Source organism: Ovis aries, chromosome 16, assembly GCF_016772045.2.
Source record: "Ovis aries strain OAR_USU_Benz2616 breed Rambouillet chromosome 16, ARS-UI_Ramb_v3.0, whole genome shotgun sequence".
Lineage (NCBI taxonomy): Eukaryota > Metazoa > Chordata > Mammalia > Artiodactyla > Bovidae > Ovis > Ovis aries.
Window position 1 is genome coordinate 6,887,651 of NC_056069.1, and position 20,974 is coordinate 6,908,624.

The 20,974-nt window shown below is 38.9% G+C and overlaps 1 protein-coding gene and 1 non-coding gene across 7 annotated transcripts in view; one reads left to right on the forward strand and one right to left on the reverse strand.

Moving 5' to 3' along the window:
- FAM169A (family with sequence similarity 169 member A) overlaps positions 1-20,974 on the forward strand; it is a 68,661-nt gene that overhangs the window by 41,530 nt on the left and 6,157 nt on the right. For 4 of the 6 annotated variants that reach the window (XM_060400230.1, XM_060400231.1, XM_015101243.3 and 1 more), the window contains 7 exons: positions 1,196-1,375; positions 4,891-5,019; positions 7,636-7,748; positions 10,713-10,752; positions 11,274-11,424; positions 17,506-17,662; positions 20,404-20,607. In XM_060400230.1, the coding sequence (XP_060256213.1) occupies positions 1,196-1,375; positions 4,891-5,019; positions 7,636-7,748; positions 10,713-10,752; positions 11,274-11,424; positions 17,506-17,662; positions 20,404-20,607 (974 nt within the window). The remainder of the gene's footprint in view (positions 1-1,195; positions 1,376-4,890; positions 5,020-7,635; positions 7,749-10,712; positions 10,753-11,273; positions 11,425-17,505; positions 17,663-20,403; positions 20,608-20,974) is intronic. The other 2 variants (XM_060400232.1, XM_015101244.3) reach the window with 1 other exon arrangement.
- Positions 4,615-4,686, reverse strand: TRNAW-CCA (transfer RNA tryptophan (anticodon CCA)). The gene has a single exon. It is a non-coding gene; the product is annotated as a tRNA-Trp (tRNA).

A 20,974-nucleotide genomic window follows, 5' to 3' on the forward strand; every position in this document is an offset into this window, starting at 1 on the left:
TTGAAGTACTAAAAGAGTAGAATACTGACTGATAGCTAACTTAGAAAGTGGGATACTCCACCATGAGGTCCTCTACTTACAAACTGTCTTAAGGTACATTATAGAAGCTTATACATCTACTTGAAGGGTCACAACCCAAATCAGGGTTCTTAAAAGACAAATCAGTGTAGCTCTGTGATATAATAAGGGGAGGCATGTTTAGTTACTACTACAAACATTTCTCCTATTAAACCTTAAATGTATAGGATATTTTAAAAAGTGTATTCACAAAGATTGCTGACTTAGCCGTTTCTAAAATCAATGTTTCCATTTAGTCCTAATCCATAGTCCTTAAAAATTTGGAGAACTATTTCACTTCTTTGCCATCATTAAGTAGGTAAAAATGAAACTGTACTCACTAGGGAAAAAGTAAAGGGAAAAGATGAACTGATGCTTTTGAACTGTGGTGTTGGAGAAGACTCTTGAGAGTCCTTTGGACTGCAAGGAGATCCAACCAATCCATTCTGAAGGAGATCAGCCCTGGGATTTCTTTGGAAGGAATGATGCTAAAGCTGAAGCTCCAGTACTTTGGCCACCTCATGCGAAGAGTTGACTCATTGGAAAAGACTCTGATGCTGGGAGGGTTTGGGGGCAGGAGGTGAAGGGGACGACCGAGGATGAGATGGCTGGATGGCATCACTGACTCGATGGACGCGAGTCTGAGTGAACTCTGGGAGTTGGTGATGGACAGGGAGGCCTGGCGTGTTGCAATTCATGGGGTCGCAAAGAGTCGGACATGACTGAGAGACTGAACTAAACTGAACTGAAGGTTGGAATTAGATACTTGGTGTACTTATGCAATCACCAAATACTCTTTAAATTTGAAATTTTAATAGTTGATGAGCTTTAAAGTTGTACAGGTCTATGGACAGAGATATATATTCAAGCATACCGTTCATCAAATGGTAATAGTTAATTTGCATGAGATAGTTTTGGCAGCTGTAAAATAACGTAGTTGTTCTCATCATCTCAGGTATACATTATGATATGTAATAGCTGGAAAGCATTTTATATTGTAAAATTTATGCATTTATTTAACATTTGTGATATAAGAAAAAATAACCAATTTCAACCTTAACTCATGTTCTCTAAATATATATACCTACATGGTCTTTTAAATGTGAAAACTTGTTGGATTTCTGTTTTATGACTGCAGGAAGCACATGTGCCTCGTTTCTTACCCAAAGCTACCAACTGCCAGTTCTGGATACAATGTTTGTAAGAAAGAAATATCGAGGCAAAGACTTTGGGCTTCATATGCTGGAGGACTTTGTTGATTCCTTTACAGAAGATGCACTTGGCTTGCGGTATCCCCTGACCTCTCTCATGTACATAGGTAATTGGATTAAGTTTTTAGTTAAACTTATCTCAGTGTCACTTCTTAAGTTTCTGCACTTTATCTTAAATGTGTTTATGTCAGTTTTAAGTAAATTACATTCTTGACTCTCTAGGGTCAAGAGAGTCTATGTGCCCTTACCTCACATAAATGGCATTTTTAGGGTATGGTAGCTTTTTTTAAGAAATTGAAATAGAATTCACATACCATTAAATCCACCCTCATAACGTGTACAGTTTAGTGGTCTTATTATTTCACAGCTGTGCAGCCATAACCACCATCTAATTTTGGAACATTCTCAGCATCCCTAAAAGAAGCTCTGTACCAGTTAGCAGTCACTCTTCTGTTCCTCCATTCCTTCATCCCCTAGCAACCAACGACTAATCCATTTTCTATGTCTATGGATTTACCTATTCTGGACATTTCATATAAATGTAATTGTATGATATATTGTAAGCTCTTTGTGTCTAACTTCTTTCATTTTGCATAAATGTTTTCAAGGTTCATCCATGTTGTAGTCTGACTCAGTGCTTCTTTTTTTTTTTCTTTTTTTTAATGGCTGAGAAATATTCTATTGTGTGGATATGCCATCACCAGTTGATAGACTTTTGGACTGTTTCTACTTTTTAGATATTATGAATAATGCTACTGTGAACATTTGGGCAGTTTTTGAGTGAACATTGCTCTGGTGTATATATATCTAGGTGTGGATGAAATAGCTTGGTCATAACCTTGCCAAACTGCTCTGAAAGCAACTGTACCATTTTACATTCTCGTAAACATTGTATGAGGGTTGCGGTTTTCTCTACATCCTCACCAATACTTACTATTATTTGTCCTTTTAAGTTTTGACCACACTGCAAGGCTTATGGGATCTTAGTTGCCTGATGGGATCGAACCCTTGCTCCTGGCAGTGAGAGCACAGAGTCCTAACCACTGGACTGCAGGAAAATTCCCATTATTTGTCTTCTTACTATAGCCCTCTCAGTGGATGTGGAGTGGCATCTCATTGTCTTGATGCACATTTGGTGTTGAACATTTTTTCATGTGCTTATTAGTCATCTATGTATCATCTTTGGAAAAATGTATATTTAGATCCTTTAACCATTCTTTCTTTGGGTTGTTTGTTATTTGTGGTAGGTTTTTTGTTGGCTGTGCTGCAAAGTTATGTGGGAACTCATCTCTCTGACCAGGGATTAGACCCTCACTCCTTGTGTTAGAAGTGGAGAGTCTTAACCGCTGGACCACCAGGGGACTCCCTGTGGTAGCTTTCTAAATTAAAAATTTCAAATGTACAAAAAAAGTAGGAGATGACAAAATACTCATGTATTGTCCAGCATGTAGCATCCATGAGAGGTGGATTATTGCCAATGTAGTTGTACTCCTGTCCTATCCAATTAGCTTATTCCCTCCCTTCCGTGAAATAAGCACTGTAGGGTACGGAGTTAGAGAAGGTGGGGTTCAGAAAAAGACTGAGATCAGCACTGTACAGGAACAGGTCACCTTTAATGAGGTGAGAAGGGGCAGCAGTCAGATTAGTGAGCTGCTGCACTAACCTAAGAAAAAAGGGTATATAGGCATATAAGTGGAAATCTACTGTCTTAAGGGAGCCTGTTCCCAAGGCAGGTAGGATCTTGGTTGTCCAGCCAGGGATCAAACCCAAGTCCCCTGCATTGGAAGGCGTATTCTTAACCACTGGACCACCAGGGAAGTCTCAGTGTCATATTGTTTTACATGTTTAAAATTTCAGGGAATTCCCTGGTAGTCCAGAGGTTAGGACTCTGTGCTTTCAGTGCCAAGGGCCTGAATGCAGTTCTTGAAAATAAATTTTTTAAAAAAACCACACAACTTTATATGAATAATATATACTGTATGAATCCTGCAATTTGCTTTTTCTACTTATCTTGATAAGATTTATTTCTATGGATTCATGTAGCTCAATTTATTCTTTTTTAATGTTGTTTCTATTGTGTGTATATATTTTGTTGTTGTGTTTTAAAAGCTGTTAGTGGATTTATATTTGTATTTGTATGAAGCCTGTAGTACTGCTCTTTTCTTAATGAAGTAAGATTTGATACTGAAGAGTGATTTGTGTGAAAGCTTTTATAGTATGTAATTTACCATTGATTTTAATCTAGCATTAGATATTCACTGAAAGAATATTTTTGTTCTAAGTTTCTTCTCCCTTTTTAATATCAAAAATCCAGAAAACAAGAACCAAGCATTGCATGCTCATCTTGAATCACAGGTTCTCTCGAGGCCCATACATGAGGATGGAATGAACCCTGTATACCCTGGATAATCTGAAAGCGGATTTTCCTCTTAAAGTCTTAATTATTGCTTTACTAAATTTGGGGAAGCATGCAGACACATCTACTGTAGGCAGAGTCTCATTACTTACCCTTTTTAAGGATTCTGATGATGAATCAGTTGCATCCTAAATGAACTACAGGTGCTTATGTATTATGTAAGGCGTCCTCTACTATTTTAGTTATTTTAATTGAGACAGGACTCAGTATGGCCTACTGTTTTCTCCAGCTTTTCGCTTCCTGATAGGTGTGGCAACAACCAAAGAACCTGAGAAATATTGTCAAATAAATGAGGGGAAAAGTGAGCAAATGGCATCCTGCTGTCCACATGTTCAGTGTCCAGATTAACAGATGTTAAGATTTTGCCGTATTTTCATTTATTTTCACTTAGTTTAAGAGAATTAAACGAGATGGAGACTTAAACAAGATGCAGATACAGTTGATGTTCTCTTTGAACCCAGCCCTAATCCCATGCCCCTTTCACCTTTTTCTCCCCAGAGATAATTGTGTTCCTCAAGTTGGTGGGTATCCTTCCTGCCCATGGTTTAACACTTAAGTCTCTGTCTAGACACACTATAAAACATTATTTTGTGTGCTTCTTATTTTTAAAGTTTTTAAGTTTAAAAAAAAATAATTTCAGACTTATTTTTTATGTATTCATATTTACAGAATTACTTTAGATTTTCACACTTCCCAAAATATAGATGTAATTTAAAAAGCACAGAAGTTCTCCTCATTTGCCCTATTAAACGTCTTGCCTGAAAACTGGGTTCACCTCTTGATGAGTTTTGAGCCAAAGTGAAGTGAAGTCACTCAGTCGTGTCCGACGCTTTGTGACCCCATGGACTGTAGCCTACCAGGCTTCTCAGTCCATGGGATTTTCCAGGCAAGAGTACTGGAGTGGGTTGCCATTTCTTTCTCCAGAGGGTCTTCCCAACCCAGGGATCGAACCCGGGTCTCCCGCATTGGAGGCAGACGCTTTACCCACTGAGCCACCAGGGAAGCCTCTTTGAGCCAAAAGACACAACCAAGCCAAAGAGTAGGAGAACTTACCACTGGATTAAGTAAGGGGAACACCAGGCCTCTTTCCCAGGGAAGTGTCTCCTAAACAGTTTTTTGATGATAAAATACACATTACACGGCATTTTAACCGTTCATTCCACTTGATTGCTGGGATTTCTAGGAAAGTTTCAATGTGTTTTTCAGCTTGCAACCAGTACTTTGAAAAATATCCAGGAGACCATGAACTGCTTTGGGAAGTTGAAGGTGTTGGACACTGGTACCAGAGAGTACCAATCACCAGAGCGTTACAGAGAGAAACACTGAAAATTACAGGTAAGACTGTTTTCAGTTAGACACAAGTCAAGTGTAAATGCATTGCCTAATGATGGTCTGATTTCGGTGTTGACCATCTGGTGATGTCCACGTGTAGAGTCTTCTCTTGGGTTGTTGGAAGAGGGTGTTTGCTATGACCAGTGCGTTCTCTTGGGAAAACTCTATTAGTCTTTGCCCTGCTTCATTCCATACTGCAAGGCCAAATTTGCCTATTACTCCAGGTGTTTCTTGACTTCCTACTTTTGCATTCCAGTCCCCTATAATGAAAAGGACATCTTTTTTGGGTGTTAGTTCTAGAAGATCTTGTAGGTCTTCATAGAACCGTTCAAATTCAGCTTCTTCAGTGTTATTGGTTGGGGCATAGGCTTGGATTACCGTGATATTGAATCGTTTGCCTTGGAAACGAACAGAGATCATTCTGTCGTTTTTGAGATTGCATCCAAGTACTGCATTTCGGACTCTTGTTGACCATGATGGCTACTCCATTTCTTCTAAGGGATTCCTGCCCACAGTAGTAGATAAAATGGTCATCTGAGTTAAATTCACCCATTCCAGTCCGTTTTAGTTTGCTGATTCCTAGAATGTTGACGTTCACTCTTGCCATCTCCTGTTTGACCACTTCTAATTTTCCTTGATTCATGGACCTGACATTCCAGGTTCCTATGCAATATTGCTCTTTACAGCATCGGACCTTGCTTCTATCACTAGTCACATCCACAACTGGGTATTGGCTCCATCCCTTCATTCTTTCTGGAGTTATTTCTCCACTGATCTCCAGTAACATGTTGGGCACTTACCGACCTGGGGAGTTCCTCTTTCAGTATCCTATCATTTTGCCTTTTCATATTGTTCATGGGGTTCTCAAGGCAAGAATACTGAAGTGGCTTGCCATTCGCTTCTCCAGTGGACCACATTCTGTCAGACCTCTCCACCATGACCCGTTTGTCTTCGATGGGCCCACACGGCGTGGCTTAGTTTCATTGAGTTAGACAAGGCTGTTGTCTGTGTGATTAGACTGGCTAGTTTTCTGTGATTATGGTTCAGAAAAAGCAAGAGAGTTCCAGAAAAAACATCTATTTCTGTTTTATTAACTATGCCAAAGCCTTTGACTGTGTGGATCACAATAAACTGGAAAATTCTGAAAGAGATGGGAATACCAGACCACCTGACTTGCCTCCTGAGAAACCTATATGCAGGTCAGGAAGCAACAGTTAGAACTGGTCATGGAACAACAGACTGGTTCCAAATAGGAAAAGGAGTACATCAAGGCTGTATATTGTCACCCTGCTTATTTAACTTCTATGCAGAGTACATCATGAGAAACACTGGGCTGGAGGAAGCACAAGCTGAAGTCAAGATTGCCGGAAGAAATAGCAATAACCTCAGATATGCAGATGACACCACCCTTATGGCAGAAAGTGAAGAGGAACTAAAAAGCCTCTTGATGAAAGTGAAAGAGGAGAGGAAAAAGTTGGCTTAAAGCTCAACATTCAGAAAACTAAGATAATGGCATCTGGTCCCATCATTTCATGGGAAATAATGGGGAAACAGTGGAAACAGAGAGAGACTTTTTTTGGGGGGGCTCCAAAATCACTGGAGATGGTGATTGCAGCAATGAAATTAAAAGATGCTTACTCCTGGAAGGAAAGTTATGACCAACCTAGATAGCATATTAAAAAGCAGAGATATTACTTTGTCAACAGAGGTCCATCTAGTCAAGGCTATGGTTTTTCCAGTGGTCATGTATGGATGTGAGAGTTGGACTGTGAAGAAAGCTAAGCGCTGAAGGATTGATGCTTTTGAATTGTGGTGCTGGAGAAGACTCTTGAGAGTCCCTTGGACTGCAAGGAGGTCCAACCAGTCCATCCTGAAGGAGACCAGTCCTGGGTGTTCATTGGAAGGACTGATGCTGAGGCTGAAGCTCCAGTACTTTGCCCACCTCATGCGAAGAGTTGACTCATTGGAAAAGACCCTGATGCTGGGAGGGATTGGGGGCAGGAGGAGAAGGGAATGACAGAGGATGAGATGGCTGGATGGCATCACCAACTCGATGGACATGAGTTTGGGTGAACTTTGGGAGTTGCTGATGGACAGGGAGGCCTGCCGTGCTGTGATTCATGGGGTCGCAGAGAGTTGGACATGACTGAGCGACTGGACTGAACTGAATGATGGTCTTATAGTCCAGAATAGTCCAATGTCTTGTAATGTGATCTCTCTAGTAATAGACCTTCTTTTCTAAAGTTGGAATTTTTGTTCTATTTAAACATTTGTGTCATTATTAGTAAGAAGACCTAGAGTAACCCAATAGAATATAGCTCAGTAGTCCAGTAGAAATTGGTGGGTAAGAAATGAACACAGGTTACTCAGCACAGAATAGGCATCAGGGGATCAAAGGTAGTACTCAGTCTTATGCATCTCTCCTTAAAATTGCTAAATAACAGATAAACTATTTAAAACTCTTCTAAGGTTTCATTGTAAGATATTGGTGAAGGGATATCCCACATCTGGATATTTAATGCCCTTCTTTAGGGCTTTTGTAAAAATCCGTACAAAGAATGTGACAATTAAAACCAAATACTAACTGGGTTAAAATTTTAAAAATTCTTTTTTACACAGCAGTTTCTCAAAATGAAGCTAAAAGATCTACGTCCGGAGAATACGGGCTTGCCTCTGTTCCAGAATACGAAGCAAGAGCTGAAGACAGTCAGTCTAGTGAGATGCAGCTAACTGTAGGTACACTGTGTGTTTACCATAGGAAATACCAACCGTGCTGTTTTTAAAAAAGAGGTTCAGCTAATAACTTTATAAATGTTACTGTTCATTCAGCAAACTTAGGTAACTTCTACTGTGTTACTTGGCATTCTTTGCTAATTGGTTTCTAAGATTTAATTTTCTTTGAAAAATAATTTGGAATACACAAAGTAGTACAGAAGAAAATAAAAATCTATAATTCTGTTACCCTAGATCTAGCAATAACATTTTTGTATACATACTTAATATATATTATGAAACATGTAGTGCATATGTTTCATTTCTGTTTTTATTCTTTTATGCTTCTAACTGGGCTTCCCTTGTGGCTCAGCTGATAAAGAATCTGCTTGCAATGCGGGAGAGCTGTGTTCGATCCCTGGGTTGGGAAGATCCCCTGGAGAAGGGAACAGCTACCCACTCCAGTATTCTGGCCTGGAGAATTTCATTGACTGTATAGTCCGTGGGGTCACAAAGAGTCGGACATGACTGAGCGACTTTCATTCACTTTCATACATGCTTCTAACTGCTCTTCTCCGTTGACATAATATTGTAAGCATTTTCTGTGTCGTTACTTTTTTAAAAAATTTTATTTATTTATTTATGGCTGTGCTGGTCATCGCTGGGTGGGCTTTTCTCCAGTTGCAGCGAGTGGGAGCTACTCTTTGTTGCAATGCAAGGGCTGCTTCTTGCACTGGCTTCTCTTGTTGCAGAGCGTGGGCTCTAGGGTGCACAGGCTCCAGTAGTTGCAGCATGTAGGCTCAGTAGCTGTGGCTCCCAGCTTCTAGAGCACAGGGTCAGGAGCTGGGAAGCATGGGCTTAGTTGCTCTGTGGCATGTGGGATCTCCCTGGACCAGGGATCGAACCCATTTCTCCTGCATTGGCAGGCAGATTCTTTACCACTGAGTCACCAGAGAACCGTGTCATTACTGTATTAAATCAATGTTGTTAGGTAGCACAATATTCTATGTAAATACCAGCATTTATTTTCTTAACATATTATACTTGTTTTTTATAAATGGCCCAACCATGAACACAATTATACATGCATCTTTGCGCAAATGTAATTATTTCCTTGTACAGATAAATTTCTTGAAGTGAAATAGGTCAAAGGTTATGAAGTTATTTGGGGGAAGTTTGAGGCTATATGTGTTAAGTCACCGTAGAATGTAATGCACTTTGCAAATACTAGATAACCTGAAAGGAGAAGGGCAGTTCCCCACTGAATTCCAGAGGGCTTACCAGGTGCTTTTCTGAAACCTACTTGGTATTACTTAAAATACCGGTTCATTGGTGGGATCTTAGAGGTTTATTTTTTACAGCATTTTGTTGTGGTAGCATTTACATTATTATTACATTGGTTAGTCACTCACTCACGTCCGACTCTTGCAACCCCATATCTGTAGCCTGCCAGGCTCGTCTGTCCATGGGATTCTCCAGGCAAGAATACTGGAGTGGGTTGCTATTCCTTTCTCTGGGCAATCTTCCTGACCCAAAGATCGAACCTGGGTCTCCTGCATTGCAGGTGGATTCTTTACCAGCTGAGCCATCAGGGAAGGTTTTAATATAGTCATAATTATTTTGTATGTGGGTATCTGAATATATCTTTAGTGAGTGTTGAATATGTCTGTGTAAACGCACGTGCATTTCAATGACGAGTGCTTTGGGGAATCATTTGTGCCTCTCTTCTTCTGTCTTAATTAGCATGAGTGAAGACTATTTGAGTAAACATTTTGAAAAGCATTTTTAAGGATAATATAAATAATACAATAACTATTATAAGGAGTTCAGTTTTTTTTTTCCTACCTTTGGAATTTCAGGCTTCAGAATAAGCCCTTCTAATATGTTGCATTCCAAATTCCTCAGATATATCGAGATTACTTTATTATTGATTAGATATCATGAAATGAGGGAAAGTAGACAAATCTGTTTGTTTCATACATATAGTGAGAGCAATGATTTACTTTAATATTAAGCCAAATAATTTGTGTCATTTTAATGAGAACATTAAAATTTCACTGTACTGTAAAGGTTGGTGATATAAATTAGATTTTCTTTCATTTTAGAAATTCATATTCTTCATATTACTGTAATATTTTAATCAAGGAAAATATTTCTCATATTAAACTCTTTATTAGTAACTACATGGGGAAGTGATTTTGTCTATTTTAAGTACATAATATTTTAGCTTTATTGAGGTATAATGGACAAAAATTATACATATTTAAGGTGTACACCTTCATGTTAAGGATGATAAATGCCCAAATGGAAGCATTGGTAATACCAAAGAGGCGCAGTTTTGAGAGATTTTTCAGCGTCCTAGTGGACAGGCTTGTGGTTGGTTGAACGAAGGACAAGAAGTCATTATTGCCCCACAGGTCGTTGATTGGAATAGCATACTAAATTGTTATTGCCAATAGCCAAGATAGAGAATAATACTGATTAAATATGAGAGTTTAGTTTGGGACAGGTTGGATAGGAAATTGGGTTGGAGTATTCACTGGAGAGAGATTTCATTAGAAATAGAGCTTTGAAAATCAGGGAAAAAGTTGGGGAAATTAAGTTGCATATTTGGATTCATCAGCAAGGAGATGTTAAAGTAAAGGTGGTAGATACAGTTACACGGGAGTATTTGGACTGAGAAAGGAGCTGAGGATAGAACACGTGTATATCAGTACACGTGTATATCAGTACACGTGTATACACCCAGTGTATATCAGTATATCCCATATTAGGTGGTTTCACAAATTTTCAGGCTCATAATAAACTGAAGATATAAGATAGCCTTTTTACTTAAGTGAGTCTTCTTAATTGATGGATAATGAATACAAAAGGTGCTATTTGAAAAAGTTTTTAAGAAATTTTCTTTGAAACTGAATGAAGTAGATACATAGGAAGGAAAAAGGGTCTAAAACTTTTGGTTTTGATATGTATCTCTGTTTTAGATTGATTCTCTAAAAGATGCCTTTGCAAGTACTTCTGAAGGTAAGAAATTCAGCTGGTCTATTAATTTAAGTGTTTGAGAGTGTTAGAATTACGTGTGTGTGTGTGTGTGTGTGTGTGTGTGTGTGTGTGTGTGTGTCCCTTAGTATACATAAAGACTTACCCACCTCTAATATCTAGGTTGGGGTTCTGGTAGCACTGATTCTGCTGTGTGAACAGATAAGCTGTCTGTACCTCTTTTTCATTCCCTTACCTGTAAAATAGGGGCCATAATGTCTGCCTTGTTTGTTTCCCAAGATTATTGGAAGAGAATCTTAAGTGAAAATGCACAAATACTTTGCAGAGCTCAAGGTAACACAGATATGTGAGGAACAAATACTGACTTTAAGATTATTTCATAATTTAAAATATGTCACGGACATGATTTCCTAGCCTGATGTGATAGAAAGTGTGTAATTGTGGTGATATAGTTAAACTAGCTTAGTTCTTGCATTTCTGTGTCTAGTTAATGGGTGATTCTTTGACTACACAGTCAGTTAATCATGGGCTTGCTGTTTTCTCAGGTCATGATAAAACACCTGTTTCCACTCGCACTCGAAGTAGCCATCTAAAGCGGCCGAAGATCGGAAAGCGGTTTCAGGATTCTGAGTTCAGCAGTTCTCAAGGGGAAGATGAGAAGACCCCTCAGACTTCTCCCACAGCTTCAGTGAACAAGTAAAGGATTGTTTATTTTACTATCATTATTTTGTGTCCTGTTATTTTCATAGTATTTCGTTTTTAAGGTGACATGTTATTTGTGTAGTAAATGACCTTGGTGTAGAAGATTGTGTTTGAGTTCTTCAACAAGATTATTGATTACACTTAATAAGTGTCACATTGACAGTATTATAGGGAGAAGTTGCTAGTGGAATAAAGAGTAGAATGAACTGATGTTTTAGTCTCTTGTGTGAAAATCCAGAAGAATCTTGTAGTGATTATATTATCTCAAATGAGTCATTTATTGTCAGCTTTGAATTTGACAGTAGCTGTGGTTTTTAGTAATCCTGAAGTTTAGTCAATTTAAGAAACCCTCAATTTTACTTTATAATGGACTTATCTGGATTTATCTTACTAGATTATAGGACATAACATAAATTAGTAATTGCCATAAATGATATCATCAGCTTCTCCAGAAACTTACTATTGTCTGCCGAATCAACAGAACCCTTGGATCAAAACCTTATTTTCTTGTTTAAAGAAAGCAAGATTTTGAATATTATAGTTAAATTAAGCTTTTGCTCTGATAGTCCTACTATTTGTTCTTGAGTCAACCATTCATAGCTTTGCCATCTTGGCTATAAAATTATTCTCAGGTAAAGTATTCTATAGCTATGCTAATTTCATTCTGTATATAATTTTAAATTTGGATAATTATGTGAATGTTATATTTTAATGAAAAATCCACCATTTTAAAGAAAAATTTAAGTATTTAACTTGTGAAAAGAGTAATAAGAGTTTAGATAATTACGTTTTGTTTCCACTGAGTAACATTTTGAAGTAATACCCTTTTCAGAAGGGAATGTAATAGCACATTTTAAATTACACATCACAGAACTGTTGTGGCATTTTTCTTTAGCTTTTCATAAAGTAGCAGCAGCGAGACTAAATGCTTAAATGCTCAGACGCTATGAAGAACGAAATGTCATCTTTACCCTCGTCTAGTAGTCTCCAATACGTGTGTCTGTACCTGTGACACAGGTTGAGAGAGCTGCAAGGTGGACTGTGATATAATAATAGAAGTGAAAGTGCTGTGGATGCAAAGGAGAGTATGACTGACTCTAATGGAGGGGGTGGAGAAATCCGACATTTGGCCCAGGGCTTCAGGGATGAGTAGAAACTCAACAAGCATATTTGGGAAAGAAGAGTTTTCTAGTTCTAAGGTTCACAAACTATGGTCTATGGGCCAATCTGGCCCACCACCTCTTGTAAGTAAAATGTTACTGTACCACATCCACTTTTATTAGTTTACATGTTTATTGTGGTTGCTTTTGCTTTACAGTGGTGGAGTGAGTGAGTGTTCAGAGACCATGTGTCCCACAAAACCTAAAAGAAAAGTTTGCCAAACCTTGGTCTACACCAGGGCTGTTCAGAGAACTTCCTGGCACAGCAGGCATGTTCTGTGTCTCCCTGCCTAGCACGGCAGCCTCTGCTCAGTGTGTGTGTCACTGAGCACCTAAGTGTGGCTAGAGCAATTGAGGAGCTGAGTGTTTTATTTCACTTAGTTTTAATTACCATATTATAAATAATTGCAAGTGTCCTGTGGCTACTGTATTGGACCATGCAGTTCTAGACTGCAGGAATCATGTGAGCAAAGGCACAAAACTGGGAGGGGTGTTGGTAAGGAAAACTGATACATGGGTAAATGGTAGCATCGCAGTCAGTTCAGTCGCTCAGTCGTGTCCGACTCTTTGTGACCCCAGGGACTGCAGCACACCAGGCTTCCCTGTCCATCACCAACTCCCGAAGCTTGCTCAGACTCGTGTCCATTGAGTCAGTGATGCCATCCAACCATCCCATCCTCTGTTGTCCCCTTCTCGTCCTGCCTTCAATCTTTCCCAGCACCAAGGTCCTTTCCAGTGAGTCAGTTCTTTGCATCAGGTGGCCAAAGTATTCAAGTTTCAGCTTCAGCATCTAGTAGAAGGAAAAATATAAAGGTCTGGTCATGTTAGACTTTGAGAGGATGTGTGCTTTATTCTGCAATCCATAGAGGACCATCAGAATTTTCTGAGCTGGACTGTCACTGGTACAGATGGAAAGAAAGAAGAAAGAAACATAGCCTTTAAAGAATACTAAAGAATGTATGTACTGCTAGTCTCAGCATGAGTTGGGAAGAAGTTATAGTGTCCAGAGAGAATAGGGCTTGAAGAAGGAAGATGAGAATAGAAAGTTGTGGATTTGTTTGAAAGGCATTTCAGAAGTAGAACTGAGCCATATCACTTATTGCCCCAAATAGTATTTTTGAGAATGAAAGGGGCATTATATATAAGTCTACTCCAGAGATGTAGATTCAGTTCCATGGGACCACAATAAAGCAACTATCACAATAAGGCAGGTCACAAAAATTTTTGAGTTTTCCAGTGCACATAAAGTTATGTTTACACTGTACTGTAGTATATTTCTTTAAGGAAAAAGTATATTCTTTAATTTAAAAATACTTTACTGGTAAAAAAATAAAAAGGTAACCATCATCTGAGCCTTTAATGAGTCATAATCTTTTTGCTGGTATAGAGTCTTGCCTCAGTGTTGGTGGCTGCTGACTGACCAGGGAGGTGGTTGCTGAAGGTTGAGATGACTTTGGCCATTTCTTTAGTTAGACAGCCATGAACTTTGCCATGTAGATTGGCTGACTTCTTCTTTTCACTAATGATTTCTCTGTAACATGGAGTGCTGCTTGATAGCATTTTACCCACAGTAGAAATTCTTGCAAAATTGGAGTCAGTCCTCTCAAACGCTGATGCAGCTTCCTGAACTAAGTTTATGTCATAGTCTAAATCCTTTGTTATTTCAACGATCTTCATAGCGTCTTCAAGAGTGGATTCCATCTCGAGATGGAATCACTTTCTTTGCTCATCTACATTAGGCAGCTCCTTATCCATTACAGTTTTAACTTGAGATAGCAGCAGTTGAATCACAGTTTTGGGCTCTCCTTCTCATTCTCGTTCTCTTGCTGTTTCTACCACATCTGCAGTGACTTCCACCACGGAAGTCTTGAGCCTCTTCCCATGAATCATAAGTGTTCATAGTGGCATCTAGAATGGTGAATCCTTCCCAGAGGGTTTTCAGTTGACTTTGCCCAGATCAATAAGAGGAATCTGTGTCTTTGACAGCTGTAGCCTTATGAACTGTAATTCTTAAGTAATAAGGCTTTAGAATTGAAATGATTCCTTGGTCCATGGACTGCAGAATGGATGTTCTGTATGCAGACATGAAAACAACATGAACTTCATTATGTATCTCCATCAGAGCTCTTGGGTGACCAGTTACATTGTCAATGAGCAGTCGTATTTTAAAAGGAAATTTTTTTTCCCCCCTGAGTAATAGGTCTTAACAGTAGGCTTAAAATACTCAGCAAACGATGTTGTCAGCAGCTGTGCTGTCACCCAAGCTGTGCTGTTCCCTTTATAGAGGACAGGCAGAGTAGATAATGCTTGAGGGCCCTAGGATTTTCAGAATGGTAAATGAGCATTGGTGTCAACTGCATTAGTGCCTAGCAGGAGTCAGCTTGTCCTTTGAAACTTTAAAGCCAGGTATTGACTGCTCTCTTCTTGCTATGAAAGTCTTAGATGACATCCTCTTTTGGTCTGCATTGGAAAGCCTGTTGTTTATTGTAGCCACTTTCATTCATTGTCTTAGCTCTAGATCTTCTAGCTACCGTGATAGAGCTTCTGTATCAGCATTGGTTGCTTTACCTGGCACTATCATGGAGATAACTTCTTTCCTTAAATCTCATGAACCAGCCTGTCTACTAGCTTCATGCTTTTTTTCTGCAACATCCTCACCTCTCTCAGCCTTTGTGGCAATGAATAGATTTAAGGCCTTGTTCTGGATTAGGCGTTGGCTTAAGGGAATGTTGAGGTTGGTTTGATCTTCTGTCCAGACCACTACAACTTTTTCTCTAGATCAGCAATAAGGTTGTTTTGCTTTCTTATCATTGGTGTGTTCACTTAGAGTAGCGCTGTTGATTTTTTTTTTTTTTTTTTCAAGAACTTTTGGTTTGCGTTCACAGCTTGGCTATTTGGCACAAGAGACCTATCTTTCTGCCTGTCTCAGCTTTCAATGTGCTGTTATAAATTTATTCACTTCTAGCAAGCTTTTGATTTAAAGTAAGAAATATGTGGCTCTTCCTTTCATTTGGGCATTTAGAGCCATTTCAGGGTTATTAACTGGCCTAATTTCAATATTGTTGTGTCTCAAGGAATCAGTTCAGTTCAGTTCAGTCACTCAGTCGTGGCCGACTCTTTGCAACCCCATGAATCACGGCACGCCAGGCCTCCCTGTCCATCACCAACTCCTGGAGTTCACTCAGACTCACATCCATCAAGTCAGTGATGCCATCCAGCCATCTCATCCTCTGTCATCCTCTTCTCCTCCTGCCCCCAATCCCTCCCAGCATCAGAGTCTTTTCCAATGAGTCAACTCTTCGCATGAGGTGGCCAAAATACTGGAGCTTCAGCTTCAGCATCATTCCTTCCAAAGAAATCCAGGGCTGATCTCCTTCAGAATGGACTGGTTGGATCTCCTTGCAGTCCAAGGGACTCTTCTCAAGAGTCCTCCAACACCACAGTTCAAAAGCATCAATTCTTCAGTGCTCAGCCTTCTTCACAGTCCAACTCTCACATCCAATCATGAACACAGGAAAAACCATAGCCTTGGCTAGCCGGACCTTAGTCGGCAAAGTAATGTCTCTGCTTTTGAATATGCTATCTAGGTTGGTCATAACTTTTCTTCCAAGGAGTAAGCGTCTTTTAATTTCATGGCTGCAATCACCATCTGCAGTGATTTTGGAGCCCCCAAAAATAAAGTCTGATATTGTTTCCACTGCTTCCCCATCTATTTCCCATGAAGTGATGGAACCAGATGCCATTATCTTAGTTTTCTGAATGTTGGGCTTTAAGCCAACTTTTTCACTCTCCTCTTTCACTTTCATCAAGAGGCTTTTTAGTTCCTCTTCACTTTCTGCCATAAGCGTGGTGTAATCTGCATATCTGAGGTTATTGAGATTTCTCCCAGCAATCTTGATTCCCGCTTGTGTTTCTTCCAGCCCAGCATTTCTCATGATGTACTCTGCATAAAAGTTAAATAAGCAGGGTGACAATATATAGCCTTGACGTACTCCTTTTCCTATTTGGAACCAGTCTGTTATTCCATGTCCAGTTCTAACTGTTGCTTCCTGACCTGCATACAGATTTCTCCAGAGGCAGGTCAGATGGTCTGGTATTCCCATCTCTTGAAGAATTTTCCACAGTTTATTGTGATCCACACAGTCCAAGGCTTTGGCATAGTCAATAGAGCAGAAATAGGTGTTTTCCTGGAACTCTCTTGCTTTTTTGATGATCCAGTGGATGTTGGCAATTTGATCTCTGGTTCCTCTGCCTTTTCTAAAACCAGCTTGAACATCTGGAAGTTCACAGTTCACGAATTGCTGAAGCCTGGCTTGGAGAATTTTGAGCATTACTTTACTAGCGTGTGAGATGAGTGCAGTTGTGTGGTAGTTTGAACATTCTTTGGCATTGCCTTTCTTTGGGATTGGAATGAAAACTGACCTTTTCCAGTCCCTTGGCCACTGCTGAGTTTTCCAAATTTGCTGGCATATTGAGTGCAGCACTTTCACAGCATCGTCTTTCAGGATTTGAAACAGCTCAACTGGAATTCCATCACCTCCACTAGCTTTCTTCGTAGTGTTGCTTTCTAAGGCCCACTTGACTTCACATTGCAGGATGTCTGGTCTCAAGGAATAGGGAGACCCAAAGAGAGGGAGAGAGATGGATAATGGCCAATCAGTTGTAATAGTCAGGACACATGCAACATGTAGTTGTGGCAACTAATCAGTTAGGTTTGCCATCTGAAGAGTGGATATATGTATATGTATAACTGACTCACTTTTCTGTATGGCAGAAACTAACACGACATTGTCAGTCAGCTGTACTCCAATAAAATCATTAATGAATTAAAGTTTGCCATTTTGTATGAGTGTAACCTGTGGCACTTGATCATCTTTAATAAAATAAGTAAGAATGTTTTTCCTTGGTTTCCTAGGTTGGAGTCTACAGCACGCATATCAGAGAGCTCGGAAGAATTCTTGGAAGAAGAACCTGAACAGAGTGTGATTGAATTTGAGGATGAAAGTAGTGATAAAGATGTTCAACCAGCACCAGAAACCCAGCCAGGCCTGGAAAAGCTAGAAGGTGAAAAGGTGAGTGATTCACTTTTTTTAAATTTTTATTGGAATATAGTTGCTTTACAATGTTGTGTTATTTTGCCGTACAGTAAAGTGAGTCAGCTATATGTATACATATATCCCCTCCTTTTTGGATTTCCGAGATTCATTTATTTAGTAAAATGAATGGAGGTAAATTTTAACTTAGTTGTATGTTGTTGGAAAAGCGTAAAGACTCTTAGTAGAAATTGTAATGTTGAAAAGCACATATGTCTAAAGTAAAGTTAGGTAGTGAAGGATAAAGTTACAAGTATTTTATACTTGTAACTGAATTTATAAAGTTTGATATATTATAGAGATAAAGTAGAAGATGTTTAGATAGTAATGTCCTCTCAGGGTATTTAAAATTCAAATCAATTTGTGGAATTAAACATAAACTTTAAGAAGGGACACAAATGATGTGACTGTTTGATGCCTACCTTACGAAACCAATTAGAATGCCTTTAGGTCCAACAAGCCCTAAATTCACCTGATTTTGGATATAAGGATAGAATTATTTGTTTAGAAAAAATAATGTATTTTTACTTACAGTTGCTTTACAAATTCCTAAAAAATAACTAAATTCTTTTTTGTTTAATTACTAGAAAACAAGTAAGAAAATAACTCTTTGACTGAGTAAAAAATCTCTATCTGGCTTGATTTCTGCCGCTCCTCAGTTACTTTCCTCTTTTCATCTTCTCTAGTTCCTGTCCTTCTCTTCTTTTTCTTTAATATCTTTAGGCTTTTACAGATTCCTTAATTTCTTCTTTCAGACATGCTTCAGTTTCTTTAAAAACATTTTACCTGTTTGTCAAGTCCAACCAGGAGCTAAGAAAGTGAAAGTGCATTACTGATTTAAATTTGGAGAAATACATGTTTTAAAAACAAAATTTATCGCTTCTAGATGATTATGGGAATGTATCTTTGTGTGGTTTATTCCTTTATTAAAAACTTAAGATTACACTGTACGCGCTGCACGTAGGCCGTCTCTTTGTCCAGCAGTACCTGTGAGCACCTCCTGTAGACGGTCCCACTCCGCTCAGATGGCCGTCCTTGCTGAGGCTGTCCACCCTCTCCCTCTAGGTTTTCGGATCCCCTGGCTTTATAGTGCTACTGGGTTTTGCTTTCTAGGTAACCTCTTTCTGGAGTTTGGTTTGGTTTCGTGCATTTGGTTTTTGACTGTTCTGTTTCCTATTGTGTTTTGTTTTGTTTTTTCCTTTTTCCCCTGTGTTTGTGGACATTCTAGAAGACTCAGTTCTTGACCTTCTGCCCTTTTGTTCATTTTTTTTTTTTTTTAATGCATCTAGTCTTATGACAGAAGGATTGTCTCTGTAGGGGTGACCAGTAACTCTAGACTTTGAATATTGATCTAGACTATGATTTCATAGTATTACCTGCCTTCTGAGTATTTCTATTTAGACAGATGTCTTTTATCATCTTAAATTTAATCTCTGTTCTTGCCTACCACTTCTCTACTGAGCTGCTTTTCCTGTTTCCTATTTTTCATTCTATTCCCAAACCTAAAACTTGAAGGACATGAGTTTTTCTCTTTTGTTTCTCTCTTGTAGTTACTCACCAAAATTCAATTTTTTTACCAAAACTTTTGCTGTATCTTTCTCATTTTCATCTTTTTAACATTTCTTCTACCCTAGTTGGTCCTTTTGTGAGTTTTATTTTAATTACCTTCTGTGTGCAGTTTATTCTTTATACTCTGGCCAGATTAGTTTTCCTCTTTTTTTTTAACCTATGTGGTTTTTTAAATTAATTGATTAATTTGTCTGTACTGGGTCTTAGTTGTGGCATGTGCTACCTTTAGTTGAGGTATGTGGGATCTGATTCCCTGACCCCCAGATCAAACCTGGGCTCCTGCATTGGGAGCACTGAATCTTAGCCATTGGACCACCAAGGAATTCCCCAGATTAACTTCTCTAAGTCTCTGATTTAAATATCCCTTAGGAAAATATTCATTATATGATTGCAGGGATTCTATACAATCCAGCCAAGTCTATTTTTAAAAATTCGAGTGTATCAGTATTCTAATTTTTAAATATAAAATGGTCTCTAATTTTTAGAATGTCACTAGCATTAATTAGAAATGTTAAACATTAATGGAAGTCTTTTAAATTGATTAAACATCAGAGGAAGAGTTTCAGAAATTGGAAACCTTGTGTTACCAAATCACTTTTGCATATTTTAATGTGATTTAAGGGGCAGGATTGTTCGGGACAACCCTTTATTAACTGTACAGTGAGCTCACTGAGGTTGGGGACTCTCTTCTCCCAGCAAGAAGCTTTACCCAAACTCAACCTGCCACAAATCTGGTAGTGCTTCCTTCCCAGGCATGCTGAACTGTGACTTCCTCAGACCGCAGAGATTCCAACTATTGAACAGATGATGTTCTGTAAAGAGCCAGCACCAAATTTAGATTTTTCTCTTGTAACTTTTTACCGAAAAGGTTCTTCCTGTGACTGCCCTGTAAGGAGGAAGAGGAAGAAGGCGGTAGGGTCTCTTCACTGCATCATTCTCCATGAACACAGAGGGAAATCGGGCTGCTTAGGGGTTCTGTTCTCTTCCTGACTCTGCTGTTCCTTAACCTATGCCCAGTGACGCAGTAGACTGTATCTTGGGTCCTGGTGCCTGATAGGGAGGTGCTGAGAATGGACCCACGTTGCATGACAAGTAAGGTAATCTGTTATTTTGTCCGTTTTTTTTTTTTTTTTTTTTGCTCAATTTTGTAGGAATCTGCATTAGAGCCTATGAATGGTGAGATAATAGATGATACTCTTAAGACTTCACTCGTAACAGAAGAGGAGGACTCCACTAGTGAAGTTTTAGATGAAGAATTAAAATTGCAGTCTTTTAATTCCAATGAAGACTCTACGAATCTTGCTCCACTGGTGGTAGACTCTTCACAACCCCTTGAGGGTGTTGCGCAGGAGAAGGTAATAGAAAAATAACCTAACTTTTTATAGTTACAGTGTTCAGCCTTGGTGACTCAGGTGGGGCAGTGTAGGATATATATTTTCCTCTATTTTAATGTGTACAGTCCTTTACGAAAAATAAATTATACCACATTGGATATTTTGAGCAGATGCGATCAGTAATATAAATTCAAATCTTTGTAACTTCATTCATATCTGACTTATGGTAACAAAATGAGTTTTACTTTGTAAATTTAGGAAATGCTTAGGAAAATGGATAAAGCATTATTTACCTAAATACTTGAAGAAGGAAATGGCAACCCACTCCAGTATTCTTGCCTGGAGAATTCCATGAACAGCCCCCCATGGAGGGCTACAGTCCATGCGG